The 20,125-nt window shown below is 44.1% G+C and overlaps 2 protein-coding genes and 1 pseudogene across 6 annotated transcripts in view; 2 read left to right on the top strand and 1 right to left on the bottom strand.

Annotated features, from left to right (window-relative positions):
• Nucleotides 1–8: 8 nt before the first annotated feature.
• Nucleotides 9–14,177, top strand: TMEM169 (transmembrane protein 169). Of its 3 annotated transcripts, XM_083491243.1 has the most exons (4): nucleotides 9–925; nucleotides 4,438–4,497; nucleotides 6,690–7,126; nucleotides 10,719–14,177. In XM_083491243.1, exons 3-4 carry the CDS (start codon nucleotides 6,823–6,825, stop codon nucleotides 11,339–11,341), a joined length of 927 nt encoding a protein of 308 aa, XP_083347369.1. In that variant the 5' UTR covers nucleotides 9–925; nucleotides 4,438–4,497; nucleotides 6,690–6,822; the 3' UTR covers nucleotides 11,342–14,177. The 3 variants fall into 3 exon arrangements, with proteins under 3 accessions (XP_083347369.1, XP_083347368.1, XP_083347367.1); XM_083491242.1 differs by lacking the exon at nucleotides 4,438–4,497 and having other exon boundaries at nucleotides 19–925; XM_083491241.1 differs by lacking the exons at nucleotides 9–925; nucleotides 4,438–4,497 and having other exon boundaries at nucleotides 6,649–7,126.
• On the bottom strand, nucleotides 172–846 carry LOC310701126 (annotated as a pseudogene). The gene has a single exon. The product of its transcript is annotated as an uncharacterized misc_RNA (transcript).
• Nucleotides 14,178–19,574: 5,397 nt separating the features above from the next.
• Nucleotides 19,575–20,125, top strand: part of XRCC5 (X-ray repair cross complementing 5) — a 39,793-nt gene continuing 39,242 nt past the window's right edge. Inside the window, exon 1 of one of the 2 annotated variants that reach the window (XM_083489611.1) lies at nucleotides 19,575–19,770. In XM_083489611.1, the coding sequence (XP_083345737.1) occupies nucleotides 19,753–19,770 (18 nt within the window). In that variant the 5' untranslated portion in view covers nucleotides 19,575–19,752. The remainder of the gene's footprint in view (nucleotides 19,771–20,125) is intronic. The other variant, XM_083489610.1, reaches the window with a different exon arrangement.

The raw sequence follows: 20,125 nt of genomic DNA, 5'->3' as shown, positions 1-20,125 counted from the left end.
TCCCCCTCCTCCTGAATTAAGCCGCCAAAGCAAGCGCAGGCTGCAGGAGCATCAAGAGTATTCTTAGCATTAGAATTGTTATATTATTGGTGCGGCTTTGTAGCCCCGGCGGGGCGGGGCGTCCTCATCGCAGTGCAACCCAGTGGGCTGCCAAGAGGAGCGCGCTTTCTCCTATTGCATACGTGCCAGAAAAGGGTGGAGGGTCGCAAGGGGCGGCGGCCTTCTTTCTCTCCCCCCCACACACTTTTTACCTCGCAACACAAAAGGCCTGCCCCCTTCCCTGCTGCCTGCATTTAGCTAGAGGGAAGAACGGAGAGTGGGAGGGGGAGATCGCCCCTCTCCTCCGGTTCTTCCTCGACGCGCAGAGAGGGAATCGTGGCTTCCTTCTCTGCGCGCATGCAGTGATAGGAAGGGTGGGTGGAAGAGATGGGATCCTGAGCCTCTCCCACCCAGCGCCGAAGCCTGAGGGTTGATGGCTTCACCCGTCGGGAAAAGAGGGAGCAGCAGCAGCAGCGCCCCAGCCGTCGCGCCTGCTGCAACCGAGCTATGCCGAGACCCGTTGACTGCGGCGATGAGCAGCTCCAAGCGGAGGGATCTCGACGGCGACCCAGCCGTTCGTCGCTGAAGCGGACCTGCCCTGCGCCCCCGGCGCCGCTCTCCATCTCCTGGGCAGACGGGCCACTGGGGCGAGGGGAGAGGAGGAGAGATCCTCCTCGCCTGGCTGCGTTCACCTTGCCAGGGTAAAGGGTGGTGGGAGAAGAGGCGGCGACACATCCTACCCCACCCACCCACCCGGTTGCATGCGGGGGAGGCGAATGACCAGAGGCTCCATGGCGCCCCTTCCATGCTATGATCCCAAGGTGGGGAGCCCGGCAGAGACAGTTTCCCACCCCTCTTGCAGGCCTCGTTGATCTCGGAGGAGCAGGTAAGCGCGAGGGTTTGATTGACTGGTCGGCCCTAAGCGATTGTGCATCCTCATCCCTTTCCACTTAAAGCGCAAGCCAGATGTCGCGCCTGCCCCCACCCTCCCAAGCACTTCGGTAAATGGGGCGGCTGTGGTGCGCACTATCACGCGAGGAGTGCCGGCTCCCTGCAGGGAATGCTTGTCGAAAGAGACCCTCAGATCTCATTCTGGTGAAATTCCTTCCCTTTCCACGATGCTCCTGGCCGATGTTCTATTTTTAAAGAGAGCACACTATTCCAGAAATGCAGAGGGATCCTTGGATTATGTGGGGTTGTTGCAGAAATCCCATCTGAGAGCATTCCTGGGATATAGGAAGTGAGTTCCCTGAGAGTGGATTCCTCAATATATACTGGAAAGGGGCAACTAACTCATTTATTACATTATAAAGAAGAGGACAGACGTACACACCCCTTGCAAGCAAGCTTGCTTGTGGCAGAATCTGGCATACATCTTGAAAGAGTTTGTGCATTTGAGTTATTATTAATGAAATCTGAGCTATGAATGCCCTCCCTCCTGCACCTGGCCTGTGAAGTTCCTTCCCAAGCCAATTGGTGTCAATTAAATGGGATTTACTTAGGTTAGATCACTTTGTAAGAGGAAATTGGCAGCAAATTATGCTGCCCTTCTGGACTTGAAGCTTTTAACTGTGATGCTTCTGACATCTTGCCCAAATCTGTTTTTCTACCAGCAGTTCTTCTGTAACTTGGATGATAGTTTTCAAAAGTCTGTTCCATGTGGATTTTTGTGTAGAAGGATACTGAGTTCATTCAAGACTGGTGCTGAGAAAACTCCAAATGCCTGGCCTTATCATTATTTAATTGCATGACTTTTGCACCTGACATTCATTGGTGAATCTCAGATTTCTGGAAAAAATGAAGTATATCCCACTAGCCTGAAGTCTGTGGTTTGAAATAACCCTTTGTTCTGAAACTGTGTGTTTCTGGAAAACACCTTTAAAAGCTATATAGAATCTGGACAGTGGTGTTCAGTATGTTAAGCACAAGCTATTGAGAATATAGATATGGCTAATGCATCAGCTAGTGGTACTTAGGCAGATTTGACATAGAGGTATTTTAAGTAGCCAGAGCACCACTGTAATGAGCAACAATAATATCCTTCTCAATTACTGGATACAAACATAGAATCATGGAATTGCAGAGGTGGAAGAAGCTGACATTCACACCATTGCCCTAGGAATTCTTCTTGTTGTCAAACCGTGAGCAACCTTTCAGTTCCTCCACCAAGGTACAGTGGTGGGGTAATCTGATCAGGCACCTGGGGCAGCGCCCAGGGGCGGGGCCAGCTGCCTGTGGGGGCGGGGCCAGCCAGGGCAGGATGCTCTGCGGGGCCTCCAAGGAGTCTGCCTGCCTCCTCCCACCCAGCTGCCCTACAATTGAGCGGGAGGCAGTGGGCAGACTGTTTGGGCAGCGTGGAGCCTGTGCGCGCCCAAACCACCGCGTCTCTCCCAGGAGAGATGCGTGGCATGGGTGCGCTGCAGGCCCTGCGGTGAGTGCTACCCAGCATTTTGTCATCACCCTCAGTGGTGAGACCTGGGGCAGACCACCCCTACCGCACCCCCTTCCTCCACCACTGCCAAGGTATGTTTTTGAGCCAGTCCTGAAAGATAAGGGAGATCTGAAAGAAGAGCCCATGATATTTTGAGCCCAGTGCTGCTCCAGGTGTAAATCCAGAGTAGGGCAATGGACATAGGCAGTGCTCTTTTGACAAAATAAAATAAAATGAAGTGCCAGTACTCGTATATTGATAAAAGTGTCCTGGGTATCAGCACAAAATAGCTGCCCTGGGTAGCAAAATAAAACAAGTGCCAATACTCCATCCTAGTGAGATTTGTCACCGGAAAAGCCCTGGGAAAAAAGCTTAGACTCAGTTCCATATGTGTGCACAAGTTTCTTCTATTAAAAAAATGGTTTGGGGGTGTGGGTGGGTGTTTTGTCTGCATACTTATTAAGATTTAATTGATTTAAAGTTATTAGAACTCATATAATTAATTGACTAAGTCTACAGTTCTGTACACACTTCCTTGAGAGTCAGCCCCATATAAGCATCTTGTACTGTAAGCTCCTCAGAAAGATTTCTCTGCACCTCCAATTTGTGGACTCTGTGTCAGGTGTGGGTCCCCAAAGTGTGCTCTGTGAGCTCCATTTAAGTGATTTGCAGTGGCAGCCCTGAGGAGCAACATGTGTGTGAAGAAAGGTGGGTGCGCATGTGAAAAAGGTGGGTGCAGCAGGTGCTCCATCATTCTTGGAACCTGGCTGTCTGCCTAGAAGGTGGGCGAGACTGACCAGAAATGATGAGGGTGTGGAGATTTTTCCTTCCTCTGAGGAATAAAGCAAGACTGACAAGGCACTTGAAAGGAGTGGAGAGTGAGAGTTGATACGTGGCCAGCAGCAGGATGAATAATGACAAATCAGAAAACTTTGTTCAACACTTACAGACACATCCATAGCACTAATATGCTCCTGCTGATTTTTAATGTATGGATGTTTTTGTTTATTTTATTTCTTTCAATATTCAGAATATTTAGATCAGTGGTTCCAAAAAATGCAGCAATTTTCAAGTGGTTGGGGGTGGTGAATAGTTTTGGAAGCACTGATCTAAATGTTCCTCAGCTCTTTCTGAATACTGATAATTGCTGACGGATAAAGTGGTACCTCTAGTTGCAGACACGATCCATTCTGGGGCGCCATTCGCACCCCAAAAAGTCTGCAACTAGAATAGCACTTCTGCGCAAGCACGGAGCACGATAGAGAGCTTCTGCGCATGTGCAAAGCGCACAGAATGCTTCTGCACATGCACGCGGGGTTAAACCCAGAAGTATGCACTTCTAGGTTTGCTGTGTTCGCAAGCCGAAAAGGCGCAACATGAACCTAACGCAACATGAGGAATGACTGTACCTACCGTAAATTCCGGCGTATTAGGCGACTGGGCGTATTAGACAACCCCCCAAAATTAGCAGCTGCAATTTGGGGGTTCGTCTTCTATGCCCAGTCGCCTAATACGCTGGGCAGCTCCGTACCGGGAGAAAGCCACCCTGCTGCCCCTGCTGCTGCTTCTGAAGCAGCAGTGTGGGGGCTCCGCGCCAGGCGGCTCTCTCCCAGTGCAGAACAGAGCCAGCCACCACCACTGCTGCTTCGTAGCCATTGCCGCAGCAGCGGAAAGCGGGCTCTGCTCCGCGCCGCCCATACCCGATGTTTAAGACGACCCCCAACTTTTTAACCTCTTTTCCAGGGTTAAAAAGTTGTCTTATATGCCGGAATCTACAGTAAATTTGTGTAACGGGATGGCCGACAACCTAACTGCATAAGACTGAACTGCAAATAAGTCTGCAACCTTTATAAGTTCCTACAAATTCTGGCCTTCTTAAAAGAGAATATGAACGCAACAAACTGTCAATGATTTATTACTTGTATTTATTTATTTATTGGCTTTATATACCACCTTTATCTTCTAAGGATCTCAAGGTTGTGTACATGGTTCTCTTCTGCATTTCATCTTCAGGACAACCCTGTGAGGTAGATTGGGCTAAGAGATGGTGACTAGCCCAAGGTCACCCAGTGAGTTTCATTGCTGAGTGGAGATTTGAACCCTGCTCTCCTAGGTCCTAGTCCAGCACTCTAACCATTACACCACACTGGCATATATTCTTCTTGATATATATTTATATATTTAAATTAATATTTATATATTCTTCTTGACTTAGATTCCTCTTGATTTAGCCCAGCAACAGACAGTTTGTAACTCAACGCAACTCTCGAGTTTCAGCTTCACAACAACCCTCTGAGATGGATGAGACTTTAAGACACAGTGATTTGGCACAGCTCAAGTTCTAACACTTAAGAAACTGGCTCTGTTATTTGGAAGTTGAGAATTATCACTGATTTTGAGTCCTTTGCCTGAATTTAGCAAACACCTTCCTGTGGTGATCCATAAATTTGTCCACAATACAGTTTTGAGTCATCCTCAAGACCTTCCTTGGTATTTGAGCCATTACTGGTAGCCTGCTAGTTTGGGGAGATATAAATATAATGAGACTAATATCACTGGGTAGAATTTCACCATTGTATTATGCTGGTGTGGAAAGAATTACACTGGCAAGCAATTAGCTACTAAGCTAAGATGAAGGTGCTGGTACTTGTGTGGAAATCCCTAATCTGCTTGAGACCAGGATACCTAATACTGTATATTCACTGCACTCAGTAAGAGTACTCTGAAGATATTGTCTTATCAGGGACGTCCATTCCACACAAATTGAGCTTTAATGTGATGGCACCTACCCTACTACTCATTCCCAATCCACACCAGACATCTTTTTTCAGAGCCTGTTAAAGAGTTTCCCTCTTTCAACAAGCTTTCAAGATTTTTATCTCTGTTGGTACATGTATTGGATTTGAAAATGTGTTTATGAATATGCAATAGTATCTGTTTTCTTGGAGGTTTTTAAGCCGAGGTTGGATGGCCCTCTGCCATGGAAGCTTTAGTTGAGATTCCTGCATTGCAGGTGGTTGGACTAGATGACCCTTGGGATCCCTTCCAACAGTGCAATTCTGTGATTTATGCATGCAATATCTGTTTTTATTGTATTTTGAAATTGTTTTGTGATGCTTCATGAGAAGAAATTCATAAATGAAAATTAATAACAATTATAATGTCTCTTTGGGCAGTGTATCTATTTCTGAGGATATTTCCCCAGTTGCTGAACCTTAATTGGTGGTAAATTGAGATCTTGGTTTAAGTCATGATCATTCATCTGCAGAATAACTTAATTGCTACTTTCTAAATGAAAAGTGCCTTAATGATATTATGGGCAGCAACAGCGTATCCACTGTAACGTGTTCACTGTGTTTGTTGAAACATGATTATAATTTGTCTTTCTTGTAAATAAGTAATGCTAATTAGCTTCTGCCCTGTCAGCCTAAGAACATTGCAATACTGTATAGCCTTCGGTGTTGATTAAAGCTAGCCACAGCTCCCTTTACTTTCTACAACAGAAAGCCCTGTTAACAAATGGCAAAAACTTCCAAAAGCTCAACAGCTTCAGTAGGAATCCCTGAAGGCACAGCAGCAAAATTATGCACAATAACAGTTGATTTCACTACCTCTAAAAGTTCTCTGTGTTTTCCTAGCAAACACCCTCCAGGCCAGGGGTGCCCAAACATTTTTCAAAGAGGGCCAGATTTGATGAAGTGAACATGTATGAGAGCTGACCGAAGTTGTTGAAGTTCTTGAGCCTTTTTTTAGGATTGAAGTTTACCCCAAAATGGACTTTGGACATGCCTGCTCTGGGCTGTTAGTAACAAGTCAGCTACTCCCTGCTAACCAACTGCTGGCTCTGCAGTCTTTATCAATATTATCAATATTCTCATTCTTCTTATTGCCTTTCCATCTGTTGCTGTGTTTTAATTCTCATTCATTTGTATGACACCGATTCATATCTTCATAAAGGGGTGCATATAAAATAAACAGGAATGTTTCGGAATTTCTCCTGAGAGTTAAGATGCTTCTTCCAGATTGATACAGGGATGTGAAATCTGTGGTACCCCAGATGTTGCTGAACTTCAGCTCCCATCAGCCACATCCATATGAGATAGTGGGAGTTATAAACCATCAACATCTGCATGACCACAGCCTCCTCACTCCGCTTTTAATAAATGGATTGGATTTATATGTACACTGATTGCTACTTCCTTTTTCTCCCATTTTCAAGGTTAGGCGTGGAACGTGTTCGTTCTGTGCCGTGAAATGGTTGCTGCTGTTAGGTGGAGCACCGACTCCTACATATCAGTGTTGACAGCTCATAAGTACCGAAGAAGCTGACTTCTTTTGTTTCCCTCACCAAGATGCCCAGCGAGAGCCTCCAGAGTAGCAGTGGGGTGGCGGAGGAGCCTGTCTTAAGGGAGGGTAAGGGTGGGGCACAGAGCCCTCACTGCAACTCCTTGCGCAGGGCTGTAGCTACTGCAGTGACCTTCGATGGAGAAGCCACCACCGAGAGACGGAAGAAGAGGAAGAAGGAGTCCCGCCCAGAATCGATCATCGTCTACCGATCGGGGAACGAGAACAAGGTGGATGAAGAACAGGTGGAGGAGGATGGGGGCGAGAGAAGCTCAGAGGAAGGTTCCAAGTTCTTGGGACACTCTGCCGATGGTAAATGCCCAAGACCAAGTGATCTGTGATTCATCAGGCACGCTTTGCTGCCTTATCAGAGTGCAAGGAAAGGGGCTTCTGTGGCTTCTTTCACAATGGGAAGTGTTACATGCAGTTTGTGCCTTCGTCCCATTAGCGGCTGAGTTTTAGTGGGTGATCATCTACCCTTTTAATAGCTTGCAGAGGGTAGTCAAAGTCCAAACACAGCTATATCTTGCAGTCGGTTCTTTATTCAATAACAAAGTCTAAACATGATCCCTGTCCATTCATACTGGACAGCATATGATCCAGGTGGCCAGCCTTGAGAGCAGTTGATCATGTAGAGAGCAGAGTTCTGGCAATGCATAGTCGCTCCTTCTGGACTTGCCTTGTTAATCTCGAAAATCCTAGGTGCGCAAGTCTTCACTTTATATTGCTGAGTTTTCACCTTGAAGTTATAAATGGGTGATGTTAACTGTTGAGCTGAACCCATTAGATCCAAGGTCATTAGGTTAGTTTCTAAGGCCCCAACCTCACCCTCCTGCGTTTGTCCCAGTGTATGGTATTCTCAGATAAGCAGGTTTCCACTCACAGGTCTGTTGAGCTTTCAGGGTTCCTGGAGCAATTAAAACAAAGTCTCAAAAATAAATAAATTGAGTCTCGGCTTTCAAGCATATTCAAAATAGCCATTGATCTTTTTAAAAAAACATTTATTACATTTCTTTCTTACCTTTCCTCCAAGGAGCTCCTCCCTTCCCTTTTTAATCATCATAACAACCCTGTGGGGTAGGCTGAAAGACAGTGACTGGCCCAGTGAGCTTGATGGTTGCATGAGGCTTTGAACCCCAGTCTCCCTGGTCCTAGTCCAACATTCTCAACTGCTACACCTACACTACGCTCTAGTCCCAACTTTTCAAGCTGTCCATTAACTCCGCTTCCCATCTTTTTAAGGAGATACATCCACACCATTCTCACCACCACAGATTCTATCCCTGGTCTTTATCTTCAGCCATTTAGGTAAAATAGCCAAACAATCATTAATCCCACACATTCACTAAACTTTCTCCATTTATTCTTGCCCTAACAGAAGCAGTTCTCAAATGATGAGTTATTTCTTGGCCTTTGGTGTCTCCAACATTTGTGCAATAAATCCAGAGGTTTTTCCTGCTTTTGGAAAAAGCACGTAATTCTTAGTTGTGACAATATAGAGGTGCATCATTATTTGATGAGAAATATGGGGAAAATAAAACCAGGAAGTTTTCAGCCTGATCATACGTAGCGTTGTGTGCACCTAAAACCCTTGTTAATGACACACTCAATGTCACATTATTGTGTGTGGGTGTGATTTATTAATTATTACTTTTGGACTAACATTCAGCCTTATGCACACTAGCATGGGCGATAATCCTATGGAACACAGGGGGCCTTACCTGTGAGTAAATATCATATATTTAAATTCATGGCTTTGTTCTTTTGAACTACACATTCTTCATCAGGTATAAACATTCAGAGCACAAATGCAAAATACAAAATAAGCATAAAGAGCAGATAGCTGGAGCATATTATGTTAATTGGATTACAAATAACTAAATTAGCAAAGTGACTGAGAATTCACAGACCTCCCTGGAGCAAAATGACTCAGAATTTACAGTCCCACTCCCTGAGGACTGTTTATAAACCTTAAATGTCTCCCATTAGTAATCTTTTTTCTAAACAAAATAATAATCAAACACTGGTTCTCCTCACAAAGGAGCCCCAATTGCTTTGATGGTGCTTTTCTGTACCATTACCTATATTTTTACCATTAATAGAAATCCTCTGTGATATTAGGGAACCCGACTAGTACTAGTATTCCATATACAGTATATAGCGCAGGAATGGGGAAGCTGTGGTTCTTCAGTTGTTGGACTACAACTCTGTTTGTGCCAGACAATTAGCCATACTGGCTGAGGCTGATGGGAGTTGTAGTCCAACAATATCTAGAGGATCATAGGTTCCTCATCCCTGATGTAAGACATTGTGCTACTTAATGTTTTAAATCCCTTTCCTAATAATTCTGCCGTTTTCACTGCCACGGCATACTGAGTTGACAGTTTTCAGCAAACTGTCCACAACAAGCCTAATGCATAGTTTTCTGGATAGACATAAACAGTTAAAAAACTTTTATTTTATTGGTCTGTTTGCATAACTTTTAAAAAATCTCATTTTCTTGCCCATTCACACGGTTTTGAGATATCAACTTGGACCTTTTCCCCATCTGCTTTAAATTTCATCATCCTGAATATGTTGGTGTCATTCACAAACTTGGTTCTCCCCTCACACCTGATAATTTATAAATGCTAAATTGTACTGGTTCCCTACTGTCTACATCCCTCCATTATGAAAACTGTCATTTTATTCTTACTTCTGCTTTCTGATCTTTAACTAGCATGTTTTTTCCATCTGCTATTTCACCAGCACGTGAGCGAATGGTAACCAGGAGAAACCTTGCTGTGCCATCCAAACTTAACAAAACCATGGTTAATTTCTACTATGGTTTGTTGAAACAAGCCAACTTAAAATCATAATTTAAGAAGCTGGGCTATTTCAAGAAACCATAGTTGAGTAAGCCACAGTTTAGTATTAGGATGTAGTAGTTAATTTTAAATGGAAGCATAGCTTCTGATTTCCTCACAAGGTGATGTATTTTGTTTCTCCCTTTCCTCATTTAATCCTCAGAACACCCCTGTTAGGTAGGTTAGGCTAAGGGGTGGTGACTAGCCCAAGGTCACCCATTGAGCTTATGGCTGAGTGGAGATTTGAACCCTGGTCTCCCAAGTCCTTGTTTGACCTCTAAGCACTACTCCACACTGGCTCATTAAAGACATAAGGGCAGTGCAGGACACGACTGGTTTTCCCAGGTCAGTTAGGAATTCTGCACAGGAACATAGGAAGCTTCCTTATATGGAGTTGGACCATTGGTCTATATCTAACTCAGTACTGCCTAGCAGAGGCTCTCCAGAGTTCCAGTCAGGGGGTCTCTCCCAGACCTACCTGAAGATGTTGGGGATTGAACCTGGGGCTTTCTACCTGCTAAACAGGTGCTCCTATCACTGAGCTGTTGTGTCATTTCAATGTTTATCCCATCCTTCCTAAGAAGCTGAAGGCAGCTTTTTATACTGTGTCACTATTTGTTGCAGAGAAAGAATTGGTTAGCAATTTGTCAACTGCCCCCACATTGTTTTATTTTGCCTTAAGGCATGCTATATGGTTCAGTTGCTTGAAATGTGTTGTTGAGAGAGCTCCTGAAATGAGCATCTTGCCGAATAAGTGTGAAATAGCTGGAGCAAATTACCTAGTTTTCCCCTGTGCCGAGATAGGATTCCTTGAACCTGCACAACCCTAAAAGATTAACCTATGTACCGTTTATATGCTGTGTGCAGAGCTAACAACATTGCATCTTTTAGGGTTGTGTTTATAAAATCAGAAGCTTTGGTAAAACCAAACCGAAATGTCTCAGACAGTTTTAATTCTTTGCAGTTTTCCAAAATACTCTTACAACACTGCTGAAAATGCCATTAAGTTCTGCTTTAGTTTTCTGTCTTGAACTGATTTAGTTTCTCTTTCTTCCTAGGTTCTTGGGCCATGCCATTAGATAGCAGATACGTTACTTTAACTGGCACCATCACAAGAGGAAAGAAGAAAGGCCAGATGGTGGACATTCATGTTACACTCACTGACAAGGAGCTGCAAGAACTGGCCAGGTCGAAAGAGCCTCCCAAAACGGACATCCCTGAAGGGAAAAAAGCTTGTGAGGTTGGGCTTTCTAAAGGCCCTCATGTCCTTCTCTGGAGCCTCACCTGTCTCCCCGTCATCTTCATCATGTCCTTTGTGGTGTCCTTTTACTATGGCACCATTGCTTGGTACAATGTCTTCCTGGTCTACAACGAAGAGAGGACCTTCTGGCACAAGATCACCTTCTGCCCTTTCCTAATTATCTTCTACCCCATCATCATCATGGTGGTGTCCTTCTCTTTGGGCCTCTACACAGCAGTGACACAGATCTCGTGGGCCTTTGGGGATTGGTGGCATGCCGTGAGGGATATGGAGAAAGGATTCTGTGGCTGGCTGTGTAGCAAGATGGGCCTGGAAGACTGTTCCCCGTACAGCATTGTTGAGCTACTAGATTCTGACAATGTCTCCGGGAGCTTGTCAGCCAAAGGCTCAGCCCAAGGTGAAGAGATTTCAGCTGTCTGAGCCTTTGCTTTAAGTGTCTCTAACTTTTCATGGTCACTTGCATTGCAAATGTACTTCGGGAGGCATGCACGTACAGGGAATAAAGCCAATTCAAACATTTGGGGTGGGGCATGGGGAGAAAAGGGGGACAGTCCTTCCTAGAGGGTACCACTTCAAAACTAAGGGGTGATTACAAGTTTTAATACATTCTCCACCCTGCCCCCATCAAAAATCATCTTCTTGTGAAAAGCTAAAGTGTTCAAGGAAAGTTCCAGCCTAGCTGTGCTTTTGATTTCCTATTATGTCTGACCTACCCAGACCCAGTTTACACCACTCCAGGCTACAGATGAAGGGTCGCCTATTTGAATACATTAAATGTCTTCCTGTACATTCAAAAGCAGCACATAATTGGGAAGAGTAAACTCTTCTGACATGTCTCTCCTGTGTGTGTAGGAATTGGTTTTTTTGTGTGATAACATCCAACCCTCACTCCCTATCCACTGCCTGATATGGTTCAGCCCAGGTACAGCTTTGCCACTCAAGTCTACTGATTGTACACGCTGGCATTTAGATTCTCAAGCGAATATGAAGTGCCAATGTTCTGGGTGAAGAATCTCCCATTCTTTATAAGATGACCATTCATGACTGGCTACTGATATTGCTGATCTGATCAGTGCTCTCTGTTGTGTTTTATTAAAGCGCACAGTTTAGTGACAAAAAGTCTGTTGTTTGGCAGGGGGTGTTGCTTGGTTGGGAGGGGTGGGGAAATAATAAAATTTGCCCCCCAAAATTTTTATTTTGCAAACTGGATCTTCCAGTGTGAAGACGCAGGTGCAATCTTCCACTTGATGCCTGCCTTCCTTGTGTTGAAAAGCAGGAGCTAATAGGTGCTATGGGTAATGACTGCGATCTGAAATGCTCCAAGTATGTTGCATTAAGACAGGGCCCAGGGACAACTAAGCATAGCCTGTGATGCTGTAGGATGCTGTCTTAAAAACTAGAGTCCCAAGAACGGTCTCCAGGGAAAGAAGCGAGGAACCTGAACCTTCCAAGCCCTATCAGTCCTTCCCTTATTTTACCCGACCCACAAAGAGTTTTTCAGTGGTCTGTCGCCCCCCCCCCATTTAGTCACCACAAATTTTAAATCTATGTAATGTTTGTTAAAAGGTGTTAAATCTAGTGTCTAGCTTAGACAAGCTGAATTAGAAGTTTTGCTTAATATAATATAATATAATGGAATGGGGTGGGGGTGGAGAACCTGTACAAAAAAGATGCACGTGTAAATCAAGTTGTATGTTTGTGTAAGTAATTAGCACAAGCCTTATTGATTGCACAGATTATATAATGGGGGAGAGGGAATTGGTATCATAAATGTTACAATAGAGTGCTCTTTCTTACTGTTTGTGTAGGGCAAATACTGTGGTATTTGGGGCTGGTGATTACACAGCACCTACATAAATGTTCTGTTTTCTACTATGCATTCTTGGGCTTTCTTGCTCCTTAGTCTACTGCAGTTTTCCCCAACCCAGGTGCCATCCGATGTTGTTGGGCTCTTCCCTTTCATCAGTCGCAGCCGATATGGTTGCTGGAGTCCAGAGCAATTGGAGACCACCAGGTTGGGGAGGCCTGATCTGTTGACCCCTGTGGGATAAGCAAGGTTGAGCCCAAGTGCTGGTGCTATTTGTATTTGCCTTTGGTACGCCTTTCTGAGCTGTAGATTCTTCTCTTATCACAAGCTTTAGTCGCCTAATGCTGCAAAGTGTCTGTAAAGCTTACTAACTTTATTAAAAGCCATGCTGTAGTTGAAAAGCACAATGTAATTTCCTTCCTCCACTCACAATGTATGCTGATTCTGTGCCATTGGGTGTGTTCAGATATAACACTATTTGAGCAGTGGTGCCTTTTGGAAAGGATGTTTGTCACATTCTGTTCAAACAAACCTATTTTCTTTCCAGATCAACCTGGGGGGGGGGTGACAATTCTGCAATATTGTATCATAAGGTGTCTGCGCACAGCACTGACTGGCTGATACCAGTGACATTACCAATCCATTCCTCCCCTGTCCAGAGCAGTTTTGCAACTTCAAAAAGACCTTTTTTAAAAAAAAAAAAAGGTGACCAGGAACACTTAAAATCACAAATGTATATTAAGTTTTAATAAATAATTCTTTAACAGGTCAACAACCTGCCCAAGACATGGCAGGAGGAGGTGCAAGACTGATGACTAAATCTGTGTTTTAGTCATTGATATGTACATCCATCATTTTATATTAGAAGTGGGCAGAATGTATCTCAGGATCTACTGGTGGAGCTCTAGATAAGTTGCAATAGTTCCCTGTACCACCCACCCTGGTAAATTAGGCTGCAGAAAGGGAGACCTTTGGAAAACCAGGACTGGATTTTAGTGTGAAAGGCTTGTGAGCTCCGTTCTATTACATTAATCGCAGTGTCTTGATTGGGTATGTGCTGAGAAGTACACTTAATTCTCCTTGCATGTTCACTCTCACTTTTGGCTCTGGTTGGTGCATCTTGAGGTTCTAGTAAAAACGAAAGTAGATCCTGCAAGGTCGAAGGCTGCCCACCTCTGATTTAAAGTGTGGTTGAAGTCAGGGTAAATTCTGTGGTGGCTCCTGCTTTAATGATACATCTGTATGCGCCCACTGTTAACTTGCTGGACTTCCCCAAAGAGGCTTCCTAGCTGAATGTGTCTAGTTACTCCCATGTTTGTACTGGGAGATTTAAATACTTTCCCCCTAATATTTATTTATATATTTCTGTCCCGCCTTGATCTTTGGCCTCAAACGTGTACCCTTTCCCCTTTCCTTCCTTGACTTATATTAAAGTGCTATGGATGTTGACGCTGTAGTTATCATTTCTTTTTTACCTTTTTCTTCTACCTTCTTTCTTGAGATGCTTTCACTCTCCCTCTCGCCAACCTTCCCATAAGCCGTTCTGCAGTGAGACATAGACCTTCTTGATCTCCTTTCTTTCAAACCTAATCCATTTTTATTACAGATTAATGTTCTGCTGAAGTTGGTGGCATTTCTTACATGTGTTTTGGAACATCAGGAAATATGAGAAACCAGACACAGAAGATTTATCATTGTTACTGTCCTAGTACAGTTCATCAGATGATTTTAACAGGGTTTCAGCCAATTTGTATAAGGAAGACAAATTTGTCTTTCATAAGATTAAAATAAAAAGCTCTTTCAAAGTTTGTGATAAAAAGCCTTTGTTAAACCATGGGATTTCCCCCCCCCCCAAAAAAAAGTTAGGAAAATGCTAAGCAAATATCTGCCCTTGTGACCTCTCCCCCTCCCTCATTCTTAATTGCACATTCTTTAAGTGAGACCTGGGAGCCTTCTAGTTTGCGTACTGGTGCCTTACAGTAAATCAGGAAATAAAATGTTCTCTGTCTCTCAAGGCTCAAGCATAGCTCCATCCCCAAGCAGTTTCTTGGTTCTTCATGGCCTGACCATCATATCAATTAAGGAAAAGCACCTACGGACCTCCAGGCGTTGGTTGACTACAACTCTCAACATCCCTCACCACTGGGAATGCTGACTAGGGCTGATGGGAGTTGGAGTCCAACAACATCTGGAAGACCACAGGTTAGATTAGCCACCCGAAGATACTGGGCCCAATCAGGAAGCATGTGTCGGTGATGCCTGCCAGGTACGTACAAATTTCTGTGTGTGAATGAGAATCTAGTGGCATCCATAGTCACTTCTGTAATCAGTAAACTTAAGTCATAATTCAGGTTTGCTCGATACCACACTAATGTTGACACCGGCTGTTTGGGGGAGGGTGCCATGTAGCTGCAGTGTGGCTGGCACATTTGAGTAGATCTGCTTCCATGAGAGCGTGGAGGGAAGTCCCATTACAAAAACGGACATAATTTCACATGCATGAGGAGTCAGTTCAGAGGTCAGCAAACTTTTTCAACTGGGGTCGGTCCACTGTCCCTCAGACCTTATGGGGGGGCCGGACTATATTTTGAAGGGGGGGGGGAATGAACGAATTCCTATGCCCCGCAAATAACCCAGAGATGCATTGTAAATAAAAGGACACATTCTACTCATGTAAAAACACGCTGATTCCCGGACTGTCTGCGAGCCGGATTTAGAAGGCGATTGGGCCTTAGTTTGCCTACCTATGAGTTAATTGAATACCACCCTATGTTTCTAGCATTTGTAGAACCTGAGATAATGTGGCAAAACACATGGGCACTGCTTTCATTTCTTTGTGGGAAACTAGCCTGCTTCCCACTTCCAGTATTTTGCTTTGTCTCCCCTTTCCAAAAGATTCCTGTAGATGCCCATGTCCCAAACTCACCACCCATGAGTCTGCTTCACTGTCAAAACATTTCTTACCGTGGGGAAGTGTTTCCCATGAATTGTTTGCGTTTCTCTCTTTATAAACTGCCCTGTGATCCTCTGATGAAGGGTGGCATATAGATTTACTAAGTAAATTATATATCCTCGCCTCAAAACATGACAAAACAGATGGCCAGTTTACCACACAGCACATTGTGGTAATGGTAGCACAATGAGTAAATGTTTGTGGTATTACTCTTTATTTGGTATCTGCTGTATTCTAGGTGTCTGTTGCACTGCAGCAACAATCCAAATTGTAACACGCCAGACGGATCTCAGTCTTTTGCAAACAGAAGGAGTTATTCCTGAGAGTTTGCCTGCTTCATTTTTAGTAAGTTTTAATCCGATTAAAATATTTGAATCAGTTATTGTGTTCTAAAGTTTAATTAGCTGGTGATGGATTTTCTGAAATGCGTGCAGATACGCAGTTAGATAATGGCCTAAGGTAAGCAAGAATTATTTGGGGGCAAATTGCCTTGTAGCACCCGGATTCGTGCAAACGGGCAGGCTGGTTAAACAAAATATTGTGGGTGGATTTTTAAATAGTTTAACAAGAATGTTGTAGAAATGCATTAGCATTTTGTAGTGTGCATAAGGCAAAGGGTTGCCTAAAATCTGGTAATATGAAAACTTCCCCAGCTACTATTTTGAAAACCATACTGATGCAGAACTAAACATGCAGTTTATTCCACAGGGTGAACGGAAACATTAACCACCTGCATAGAAGTTCTGTTTCAATTTCAGACCATGGGCACATGGTTTATTTATACACATTCATGAAATGGGTAGGCAGGGGATTCTTCTCCAGGTATGTGTGCTCAAATAGAGGAAGTAAATTGTGCACTTACATGCACCTCTGCAGGGAATCATCAATAACTGCTAGACAGTCATGGCGAGCTGCAGGTGGTAGCGTAGAGTACAGTGCATAATAAGTGTTTAAGGAAAGCTGCTACAGATAAGGCAATTCTGTAGCCAGAAAATCTATCTCATGCTGGGGTGTAAGACCTTAAAAAACCATATTTCAACAGATACTTTTTCAAAACCCCAGGTGTTTTGGAAACCTCTGTATAGACCACCTGCCAATTTCCTGCAAAATGATTGAAGCTTTCCCCCACCCACCGCCCACTCCTATTCCTTAAGAGTCTGGTTGTTCCAAAAACATAGCAAATGGTGAGGGACTTGTCCAAAATTGTTCACATCACCTGCTGCTTTGTGTATTTTCCATTTGAACTTCAGACAGCCTACACAAGGATCCCATCATGGAGAAAATGGAAAGTGGTCTATTTAACTGTACACAGAATCCATTCACACTGATCTGGACCACAGTCTCCTGCAGCATTACAGCTGCGGCTGTTTGAGATAATGTGCCCTTTCTTCGGATGCAACTGGAGGCCTATTCTTTTCGTTCTCTTGTAAAGTGGCCAAATTAAGTTTAGCCTTGGGCAGTTTTGCCTGAATCACTGCTTCAGCCCAGGGCGGAACTTGTTCAACTTCGTTTAGGATACCAAGGGCATCTTCTTTAAGGAATGATGGGAAATGAATAAGATTCCCTCTTGGGTTATCAGATTTCCTCCCTCCTTTAAAATTGCATATATTTGACAGGATGCCATACTCTGCAAAAGGAAACTGCAGTTTAATCTAGCAGATACTATACACAGACATTTAGTTTTTTAAAATGTCGGTGAACAATACCTCAGTGTTTCCAAATGAGCTCCCATATTTTAACAAAAGTTACATTCCACTTAATCAACTCAAACCTCTAAGTGGCTTACATAAAAACAATATAAAATATTCATAAAAGATACTGATAAAATCTTTAAAAACAAATGGACATAAAATCCAAGTAAAACCAGTAGTTTTAAAACAAATGGTTGGCACCTATCCATCTCAGGAGCTGATGGAGGAGTGTGCCTTTGGGGGTGAAGTCAAATTGTTGAGTAACAGCTGCAGAGACCGATACAGGAGAGACATGTTTTATTGCAGCTGGGGCAGGTGAAGGCATCCAGTTGTCCTGCTGCAGTTGCATGACAATGTTTCTTCTCTCTGCACTCTTCTCAGCATCCCATTCTCCCATACGCTTTGAGATTGGTTATTGTACTCCTACACATGTCTACTCAGAAGCCTCACGGAGCCGAGCCTCGCCCTCAGGTAAGTGGGAGTACAAGACTGCATCCTTAAGGATCCACATGGTAGGAAGTTTGAACTTACTGCTGTGCAGTGGGGTGAAAAGATTCTCCTTTTTAAAAGGTGGCATTTCTTTACACACACTCAATCTTCATTGCCCCCTTTTAGGCTTATGATATGAACAGTGCAACCCTATACGCGTCTGCTCTGAAGAGAGAGCCGTTGGCTTCCAGGTGACTGTGGAGGCCAATTCTGGAGTCACATGTCCTTCCCCATTGGGTACATAGGTTTCCGGGTGGGAGCTGATCATAGTGAGGGTTTGCCAAGCGTGCCTTCCTCTTAGCGCGTTTCTCCCTTTCATCCTGAGTTTGAGCGTCTTCAAAACCCACGACCCCTTTGGTAAAGGCTGTTCTCCAACTGGAGAGCTCGCAGGCCAGTGTTTCCCTGTTGTCCATATTTATACTACATTTTAAAAAAGATTTGCCTTGAGAGAGTCTTTAAACCTCTTTTGTTGACCAGCAGTATTACGCTTTCTATTCATAAGTTGGGAATAGAGTAGTCGCTTTGGGAGACACTAATCAGGCATCCGCACAACATGACAAGTCCAATGAAGCTGATGTTGAAGAATCAGGGCTGTATTTAGGTTTGACGAGGCCCTAAGCTACTGAAGGTAATGGGGCCCTTTATATGTCCAGCTGTCCTTTGCCAACAACAAATTGCAGCTGTTTTTTGTGTTGAATATATGCTATACAGTGGTGCCCCGCAAGACGAAAAACTCGCTAGACGAAAGGGTTTTGCGTTTTTTGAGCTGCTTCGCAAGACGAATTTCCCTATGGGCTTGCTTCACAAGACGAAAATGTCTTGCAAGTTTGTTTCCTTTTTCTTAACACCGTTAATACAGTTGCGACTTGACTTTGAGGAGCAACTCATAGAACGTGGTGTGGTAGCCTTTTTTGAGGTTTTTGAAGACTTTGGTGATTTTTGAAGCTTTTCCAAAACTTTCCCGACACCGTGCTTCGCAAGACGAAAAATTCGCTAAACGAAAAAACTCGCGGAACGAATTAATTTCGTCTTGCGAGGCACCACTGTATAGTAATTTAAGGACCTAATAGGTATCAAAAGCTATTTGTACATAACAAAATATGTATTTCATCAAAGTAATTGTTGAAGTGAAATACAATTACCGTAAGTATATTAATAGTAAAATAATTATTAAGCTCTAACTTCAAATGATTTTTTATTCATAACAAACTTAATAATGCAAACACATTGGCATTTGGCAATAACAAAAGTTCCATTAGAAACACAATTTACAAAGACTCATAATCTAGTCTCTAGAAACTTGCTGTAACATGAAATAATAATAGGTGCAAATATATGATGCAAACTACTAATAATTATAAATAGCAGAATGTAGGCACCCTATATACAGAAATGAGCAAACCAGTGATATTTTAGGGAGCAGGCTAGCAGGCGGGGCCCATTACTTACATCATAGGAGCCTACACAACACAAAACACTGTTGCTGTATGCAGGTTTTATTTTATTTGTTTTTTATCTTATATTTTGGAAATGTACATCCAGTTTTCCCCCCTTAAATTTTTTTGGGGCCCCCAAGAGAGTGGGGCCCTAAGCTATAGCTTGTTTAGCTTATACGTAAACCCGGCACTGTTAAATCATTGCAGGAAGCGTGCATTAGAACTGCTGCCTGAGCATCCTCTTTTGTGCCAACACAACCCTCTCCTCCTTGTAACCGCAATTCCTCCGGCCCTCCATCCTTCCTCCTCCATCTCGGCTGCGACCACGAGGCGCCGCTGTGGGGCTCGTTCCCACGGCCGCGCCCAGACCCACTTGGCCGGATATTAGGCGAGAGACTCCGGAAGGAAGAGGCGGCGGAGGCGCGGAAGACGGAGTTGGAGCCGCTTCTGGCACGATGTCGCGGGGGGCGAAGGTAACGCGCGGGTGGTGGGGCGTGAGAGACGGACCTCGCCGGTGATGCTGGTCCCTGCAGGCTCTTTCCCTCAGGAAGAGACGCGCGTCGCCCTGACAGGGCTAATGGGAGGCTTCAGGGCCTGAGGGGAACTTTTCCCGCCTCTCTCGGCTGCTCATCCCCTAGCATTGGACTTCCGTTTAAGATGCTTAGCGAGTCTCTTCCCCTCCCTCGCTTGTCTCGTTATTATTATTGTAGGTGAAAGTGGGGCTTCTAGTCCTTAGTGAGGGGTGTGGGTTTTTTGGGGGGGGTTTAACCTATGATTAGATTATCCCGGGGCGACCCCCCCACTCCGAAATGCTACATATATAGAATC

The sequence above is a fragment of the Podarcis liolepis genome (genome assembly GCF_965112155.1).
Source record: "Podarcis liolepis genome assembly, chromosome: 1".
NCBI classification, from domain to species: Eukaryota; Metazoa; Chordata; class Lepidosauria; order Squamata; family Lacertidae; genus Podarcis; species Podarcis liolepis.
This window is presented reverse-complemented; position numbering and strand designations above follow the sequence as displayed.

What these genes read in the sequence shown, in the direction of transcription:
- TMEM169 (XM_083491243.1), top strand. Translation starts at nt 6,823, where the DNA reads ATGCCCAGCGAGAGCCTCCAGAGTAGCAGTGGGGTGGCGGAGGAGCCT. An exon ending in CTTGGGACACTCTGCCGATG is followed by an intron (nt 7,127 to 10,718) that starts GTAAATGCCCAA and finishes CTTTCTTCCTAG; the next exon opens with GTTCTTGGGCCATGCCATTA.